The 8,956-nt window shown below is 33.0% G+C and overlaps 1 protein-coding gene across 2 annotated transcripts; it reads right to left on the minus strand.

The window, feature by feature from the left end:
- Positions 1–8,041, minus strand: LOC132740465 (uncharacterized). Of its 2 annotated transcripts, none has more exons than XM_060728367.1 (2): positions 7,884–8,041; positions 1–1,403 (listed from the first exon to the last, which is right to left on the minus strand). In XM_060728367.1, the coding sequence occupies exon 2, from the start codon at positions 1,290–1,292 to the stop codon at positions 243–245; it is 1,050 nt and encodes a 349-aa protein (XP_060584350.1). In that variant the 5' UTR covers positions 1,293–1,403; positions 7,884–8,041; the 3' UTR covers positions 1–242. The 2 variants fall into 2 exon arrangements, with proteins under 2 accessions (XP_060584350.1, XP_060584349.1); XM_060728366.1 differs by lacking the exon at positions 7,884–8,041 and adding an exon at positions 2,848–3,317.
- Between the last annotated feature and the right edge of the window lie 915 nt (positions 8,042–8,956).

The raw sequence follows: 8,956 nt of genomic DNA on the forward strand, positions 1-8,956 counted from the left end.
AAGAATATATTTTTTATTTTTCATAGAACAGGAATTTGAAGAAAAGCATAAAAAAGGAAAATGAAAACTTTATGACACGTTTGATAATAGATATAAACAAAATAGGACCTTTGTCCTATACAGCATATCCATGAAGAAATGGGTTGGTGAAAATTCCTTGGAATAAGATATTTTGTGAAGCTCTTAAGAATACTTTTTAGAATTCCAACTCAATTACATGTAGTAAACGTTTCCATTGACCTCTATTTCAACTGTGAAGTTGAATTTTGTCCTTCGGAAATAGGAGCGTCGGGAATAGAAGTCTGTGATACGGGGGCCACCTCTGACGGTGCATGAATATCTTCTTTACTCTCTTCGTCCGTTTCTAAAACAGGAGAGGGATGCGTTGGTGGAAGCGGAGCTGTAGCAATTTGCCGTGCTACTTCAGCTGGCGCCGTCTTAACAACCCTTGGTCTTCCAGAATACACTACAGGTCTTGATTTAGATTCCGCCGGAAATCTTGAATTGTCAAAAGAATAGAGACGTTCAACAATCTCTTGCACTTCTTCCGCCGTGCACTTTTTAACTTGAGTCATGCTTTGCCTCGGTACTTGAGAAACCACGGCAGGACCTTGTCTAACGTAGCCCTTTGATTCGGCCGGATGGGAGATTGGATCATAATCCGACAAACGATTGACAATGTTCTGTACTTCCTTTTCCGTGTATTTCTTTTTGTAAACAATTGGTTTCTTTAGCTTTACGAGGTATCCGCGCGAATCTGGAAGCTTTTCCGGGTCACAGTTCGCGTAACGAGGAGAATCGGACAAATCAGAACGCGCACTTCCGGGTATTGTACTCATGCCTCGAACTCTCTCCGGCAAAACTGGTAACGTGCTTTCACGTGTAATGCTCTCTCTCGCAGTACCATAAACTGATGCCTCGGTTAATAGCGTTGATCCTTCGGAACGCATATTTGAAAAAGCGTCTGAATTGTCTTTATAGAATCCATCCGGGCACGTGGAGTGACGTAATGGCTGACGATGAAGCCTTGCAGAGGTCTCGTGAGCTGTTGAGCCCTTCAGATTTAATCTGCTTCCTGAATAAAGACGTAGCGCAACACGTTGTCGATGTAAAATTCTTCTTGCCATTTCAATGTTGTATTGATTCACCGTTAAGACTGTCTCTTTTGGCTGAAGTCGCTTTGCAAGATTTCTGTGAAGTGTCACTTGCATCCCTACATCCGGTACGGTAGGAAACACGGATTTGTAATGTAGCGAATTGCGCATGCTCGACCATCCTATTGGTTCAACCATGGTTATGAATTATTATTGTACGATAATGCAAATCTTGGTTTATTTTTTTATTTTTACGAAGTGGGGTTCTTCAAAATTCAACACACATGTCGACGTCTATCGGTACAGCCCCTAAAATTAAAAGGAAAGGAAACATGTTTATGTTTTTGTTACATCTATATGAGTTTTTTGACATGATGGGACTAAAAATATTTTTTTCCAGATAAATTAATGTACCATTTGATGAAGGTTTAGACCACTAATCTTTGTGCAAAATTTCAGATCTTTCGCGCATTCAGTTTTTCCAGAATAATTATACAAATTGTAAAAAATGATCTAAAATGAAAAGCGTTTAAACGCTTTTCACTCAAATCGGGCAAAGAAAAGCATAAAAATACGATTTTCAATTTATTTCAAAGTATATTTCTTAACTATCTTTGCATATATTTCTGTTTTAGAGTGCCCAGCTCATTTATTTAAGAAATTCAAATGTTATGTTTTAGGCCTCAGTGAAGTCCCTTGACAAATTGATTAACTTGACAAATTGTATGAAATGAAAAGAGTCAATGTATGACAAATCAAATATAAGATGATCCAATGAAAGAAAACATTAATCGCCGATTATTTGCCAATTATTATCATATGTAAGGAGTTGCCATCACAAAGGGAAAAGTACCCGCACATTATAATTACATGAAAAACTGTACATTCTTAACCAGCCTTCGACTTGAACCAACGACACGTAGAGCTGTTTCAACCTTTGAATTGAAAAAGCCACACTAAGAGACTTGAAAGAGGCAGCCGGCTATCCTATATACATACTTTTTATACACATATGCATTATATAACATATCAGAATGTGTGGTATATCATTTTCATCACTATGGCAACCAACAGTTGAAACAAATGAATTTACGCATGTACATTTAACTTTGATGTATTCAAGTAATGGATAAAGATGTCCGGCACATATACATTTCAGTTTCAGAACATGTACAAAAAAATTAGGTACAAAATTGACCAAAGACTATATGATATGATTTTCTAGTACATGTATATGCATGTAGTGTACACTAGTAGTTATATAATTTCATTGGGATCATTCTGGCATAGAAACAAACAGTATATCAATAATAAGACAAGCATCTTCTGAAAGTAAATTACTGAGTTTTGCCATGATACGACCAAGTTTATCATTGAGATGTCGAAAAGGGCATATAATTAAAGCAACGATTGTAACTTTTCAATATTAAAATTTCCCGAACATTAATTCTGAAATTTGCTTTTGAAAACATTTTAAGTTAGCTAAATAATGAAATATCAAGCGTGTATTCATTAAAAAGATCATATATCAGGTTATAAAATATCCTTCATTTAATGGAAATATATTGAATTGTAACAATTTAAGACTTTCATATGAATATAATCAAAAATCTCACATTTTTGTTATACTAAATTGGTAAGAATATATAAAACTAAATTTATAAGAATTTAAAAACACTAATTTTAACAGAGTATAAAAACATTAGAAGAAGCAAACTTCAATTATAAAAATTAATATTAATAACGGACCCACCTTGTTATAAACATAGATCCATTAATCGCATTGAAAGATCTGAAATATTTATCGATCCAAATCTAAACAGTATCTATTAAACATTTGTTCAAAATAAAACCACTCTAGCAATGTATATAAAAATTATGATTCAAAATCAATTGTGATAAATCTAAGCCTGAATTACTGTATACTTTCTGACCTAATACACTTTGCAATAATAATATTAAATTCCATCTAATTCTTCTTAATCCATTGAGATATTGTTTTGTCGTTTTAAATGCACGAAGCTATCCGAATAAAGAGTTTAATATTTTTGTGTGTGTACACTAGTGGTTGCGTAAATATAAACCCGGTGTTTAAACCAATTTAATAACCCCCATTAAGTCCTGTTTTTCATATTCACTTTTTAAGTGCTGAAGATATTTTAAAAGAGAGAAAAAATACTTGACTTTCTTTAATGGGAAAGAGTGGTAAACATTAATTTTAATATTTTATTTGCTTTTTAAACATTTCTGTCAAAATTAAACACAATTTTACCAGCGTCAGAGAGTAATTGATCTGAAAACATGATAGTTTCTGAATTAAATTCTGTCTTCTTTAGCTTTTAAGCATTTTGATCAACTTGAATATGAGAGCTTTTTTGTAGCCTTGAAAAAAGATTTTCAATAGCTAGCTCCTCGTCGTTTAAATTACCAAACTATTGATTCTAGATGAAATTTAATATATTTTTTATTGATTCAGTGCATGTTTCAATGACAAACAAATACATGTATTGTCAGTTGAATCTATTCGTGTTTAACTCTATTCCTCATTTAGTTTTATTTTTTAACTAGACTTAGAATGTGACAGCAGCTTAGCTAGTCCAGTTTGAGCGCCTCTCAATCCAGGGACCGTGGGTTCGAATCTTACACTTCATGTACTAAATCACTTGTACTGAAAAGTTGCCGGAAATGGACTTGACAGTGGCTCAACAACGTAAGCTATGATCGAACTTAAATAACTAGGTTTAAGTAGTATAAATCTATTCTAGACTGATTGAAACTGGTTTGGTGAAAATTATACCAAAGAACGTAAATTGAAAGTAAAGTGTTTTGTATTTCTGATAAAGCGGGTAACATACACGCAAAATCATCAATAAAAAATACCTAGAATAGCACAGGAGACTATTTTGTTGTCTTCTTTTAACATACTATACCTTTTACCAAAACATTCCTCCAGAATATGAAAACAATGTATTTGTACATTTTCGAAGATATACTTGTATGCCATGCTTTTGTTATCCATACACGACTACTCATCGCTAACCCAACACACAACTTTGACATATTGGTGCTTCCCTTCCGAAATCAGGTTAGCAATATTGCTGCTATCATTACGCTTTTATCAATCTTTGAACATTCTGGGTAGGTGTTGTTATTTGTTGGTGTTCCCGCAATTTATGAATATCATTTTTCTATAGTTTTTGTATTTATTTTCCCGCTCAATAAAATGAAATTTTGAGAGACTAAAGTGCAAAAACTTCAACTTGGGTCGCTTAACACAGAGTACAGATTGATAAAATGTTACAGTCGTTTTCTAATTTGATCAAATTAAACTTGTAGGAATGATAGGTAGCTTGCAGTAACCACAGACTCAATCAGAGCATGCAACGTTTTCATTATTGCCGTTTTAGACTTTTTTGGGGGTGATTTTGTTTTCTCTATATTTTTGTGACATCTATTCAGTAGTATCTTTAGGAGTACATGGACCTTCAATAACAGATCTAATAAAAAGCTACAATTTAATATAGTTCTACACTTTTTGGCCGACATGGTGGTAACGTGAAATGATTTGTTTTCACCTGCTTTTAGAGAACATTTCGACTTTGTTCTTAAAAATGGAAAAAGCTAATTGCAAACATTTTTATCTAACGTACTTAAAATAAGGCGCACACCTGTAACACGAGGCTTACACCTGCAGCACCGGACAAAAGTAATAATGAATAAACGTTGTACAATGTTTATCACTGTCATTTTCTAGGAGATATCAGTTGTCAAAACGAATTTTATTTTAAACAAACTTGAAAGGTAAGAATTACTTTGATACATAAAATAAAACATTTTTATCAACATGCACGCTGTTTTCAGAGAAAAAGGTATTACAATTGTGTACTTAAGTCTTTTTTCAAAAATAAAGTCTGGAGTTAAGGAAAATAAGCGAACGTTATGTTAGTAGAAACAAGACGGATCAAACTCCGGTTTTCATTTTAGAAAAAAATGGTAGAAATTATCTAAATCATCAGAAAATAGAACTTCCTTCCTCAAATTTTCTAAGATTAAGCGCATGACTGGAACACCGGATAACACACACCTTTAGAGCAAAGCATCCGTGGTGCTGGGCACGATAAAGGTTGATAACTGCACGTGCGCACGATTTTGATTTTCCAATAAGTCCTGCTCTATTTAAACCAACATTTTTGTAACATTTGATTTTTTTAAGCATGGATTCACAAATTATCGGCTGTGGCTTATGTTTAAAATTCCCCCAACCATCGAACGGGGACCTAATGGGCCCCCATAGTAGAAAAAAGAAATCTGCATAGTAAAAGCTGGCCTTTAGGACCCATTTTAAAATACAGTGTAGGTCTACATTTTAAAGAAAATGAAGTCTTTAGCACAAGCAAGTTAGGGAGTTCTGTATATTAAATTATATTACAAGTTCATTAAAACATCAGTACCTATAGCAACCATACAGCTGGCCCGTCAAGTTATTCTGAAAACTAGACATTATATATGTATAAGGGGTGCGGTGTCCTAGTGGTTAAGGTAACTTCCTCTCAACTCAATGGTCATGGGTTCGAGCCCTACTCTGGTCATGATCATGTTTCCTCACACCAGTACTGGTTACTTCTAGGAAGGGACTCGAAAGTGATTAAATTAATATAAGTTGTAAAGACTTGTTTTACATTATAGCTAAAATAAATATGTTCAAACTAATTTTATGTATAATTTATTTTAACATTCCATAAATAGCACATGTAGTTATAACAAATCTCCTTCTAAAGTATTTTGAATGATCGAATTTTCATGAAAATTCAATAAAGTTTTATGTTCAATACAAACAAATGGTTATTATTAAAACAGCTCTACAAATTTACATTTTAATATAGAGACAAATATTCATAAAAGTGATATAAAACACTCAAAGGCGCTAAGTCGGGAAATTACATAATGTAAAATAAATGTGCCAATTAAATTTATTTTAATGAATTTTAATTTTATCTTATAGACGAAATGTTTTAAAAAGGAGCCTTCATGAAAATTATCTATACTTCTTTTCTTTAAATGTAACATCATCATCATCATCATCATCATCAGCAGCAGCATCATCATCATCATAAATAATAACAACAGCAATATCATTATCAATAACAACAACATCATCATTAACATCATCAACAACACAACAACAACATCATCATCATCATCGACAACAAGAATAACACAACAACAACAACAACATCACACAATCATCATCATCGACAACAAGAACAACAACATCAACAACAACGACATCACCAACATCAATAACAACAAAATCATCATCATCAACAACAACAACAACATCATCATCATCAACAACAAAAATATTATCATCATCATCATCATCAACAACAACAACAACAGTATCAAAAAGACCAACATTGAAAAGCGTTGCAACGCTTTCCTTTTAAATCGGGCTAAGATGAGCACAAAATAGATTTTTCAAATATTTCTTAATGAACTTCTTCTATATTATGCATAATGGGGGTCCATCCGCCTTTTCAGACACTGAAAGTACGGAACCCTTCAGATTTTGCCTATCTTCCTGTTGTAAGTGCCCTGATTGATCAATGTAAGAGATTATAATTTTGTGTTTTTAGGCTTTTGAACCTCGGTGGAGTTCCTTCAAAACCAATATTCATATTTCATTCTTCGTAGCCTGATTTATTTTAAGGTTTTTATATCCATGTTGATAAGCTAAACGCATTTGTTGTTTTGTAAGTGCGACTTACATGATATCCAGTTTACACAATATATACAAAATATACCTACGGTGCCGCAGTGTATGTCAGTAAACTGGGCTTAACAACGGCTGAAATAGTGTGACTGTTATGGGATTGTTTGCGGATTAAATGCTTTAACTGCAAGACATTCACTAATCCATTCCAAATATTTATTACAACGATTTTCTTCTTCGAAAGACTAAAATTAAATCAAGTGGACGTAGGTGAACATGTACTTTTTTATCTGTCACGCTTCAAAACACATTCCGGAAACATTTCCTCATTTACCTTGCTGGAACCGAACTTAGACTGCCACCGGTATAGAGCCAGGCCGGCCTGTACATCCGTGCAGTCTGACTAGGCTCTATACTGTTGGCTAACCAATTTCAAATTTTCATCTCGACATCCCCAAAATCGGTGAAGTACTGTTCCAAAAATGAGAAGCTGTTCACGTCCATTTAGAAAAATCAGCCGGTTAGAGGTCAAGGACAAAGTTAATTTATTTAACCAAAACAATCCTAGTTAAATCAGTGTATGGACTTAAGGGATGACTAGAATAAGTTTTCTTATATTTAACGAAGCTTGCATTAAGAAATGTCAGTTATTTGTTTCCGGCTACCCTTACTTAAATTCAAACCAGATATAATAATAGTTTTGACATATCTACATTTAATCACATCATTGAGAAAGAAGCTTTATGAAATAAAACATGCGCAAATGCGATACCAGGGATGGCGATTCCTTCGTTTTTCTCTCAAATTTGTAAACACTTGTGTCAGCATAAAATGTCAAGTAAAATAAAAGAACATTCCTATCTACTGTTTTTTATTTTGGGATATGTTTTTTCCAATGGTAAAACTTAACCTACCTACTAATTATTTTATTTTCTAACAATTTTCACCATTTTTAAGTTGTAAAACCTGACAAATGCTCATATTATATATTACCATTATATTTCTATACATGTATTACCATTTAGCACTTAATTTAAGAAGTTTGCTTATATTATTCTTACATTTCACATACTTACAGCTAATTTAGTTCCATACGTGTCGTAGTATCCAAATAGTGGGCCTTATTACACCATTGCCTAACTTAAAAACACTTTGATTGTTAAAAGAGAAGTAACAAAAATGATAACATTTTTTAAAATGTTTTCCTTTTTTGCTGCCATGATTGACGTAAACAAAGTTAAGTTGTACCCAAAGTGTATCTTATTTTTCTGTTTTGACATTTAAACAAAACAATGGCATATTCCTATACAAAATCATAGTTCGGGTCACCTGGTCACGGCACCGATTTTAAGTCGGGAGTGTGACATCTAACACCTAACTGAATGATATCTGTTTAACGCATAATTAAACATTCACAAATTAGGTGCATAATGAATGATTTTACTCTGATTTCTTCCCTGTAGAAATATCTTATTACGGCATTTCCTCGGTCGAACCTGTGTTATAAATAACACCTGTATGTATAAAGTCTGTAGTATTGTCTTTTTTTTTCTTTAAGCCTCTTTTAGGCTGTGAATTTTTTAAACTCCTCCTTAAAAATTTACGTTCATGATACGTTGTTATCAGTAAAACTAATTTCTGATTTTATCTAGACTATAGTGCCAGTTGATGGTCTTTTTCAAATGTAAGGGAGATAAATCATGATTAATATTATTGCACTCCCTTTCATATAATGAAAAAATAGCGTTTTTTCAAACATAAGGGAGGTAAATATGATAAACTTATAGTTTAGTGCTATTAACAGTATTCTCCTTTAGACATAATGCTGCTGGTTTCCTATACTGAAATATATACTGAATATACTGTATTATAATGTAAATATACTGATCAAAGGAAAAATTAGAGAGAATTTACCGCTGAACGATTTTTATATCGAGTATAAATAGGCGACGGTACACAGTCAGTATGATGTGTTTTCTTTCGTAGTGTATTCTTTTGTGCTCTTTACATGCAGAAATACAAATGTATGTATCTGTATAAATTTGGTCATATCAGTAAGATATTAATGTTCCCGAGACCTCATAGGAAAACCATGCCAATGAAAACGAAAAAAAGAAGCGAATATAATTATGCTAAAATCATGCCTGAT

This window comes from Ruditapes philippinarum, unplaced genomic scaffold (genome assembly GCF_026571515.1).
Source record: "Ruditapes philippinarum isolate M1 unplaced genomic scaffold, ASM2657151v2 ctg3718_1_1_1_1, whole genome shotgun sequence".
NCBI classification, from domain to species: Eukaryota; Metazoa; Mollusca; class Bivalvia; order Venerida; family Veneridae; genus Ruditapes; species Ruditapes philippinarum.

Coding starts and splice junctions, on each gene's coding strand:
- LOC132740465 (XM_060728367.1), bottom strand. CDS start 1,292: ATGGTTGAACCAATAGGATGGTCGAGCATGCGCAATTCGCTACATTAC.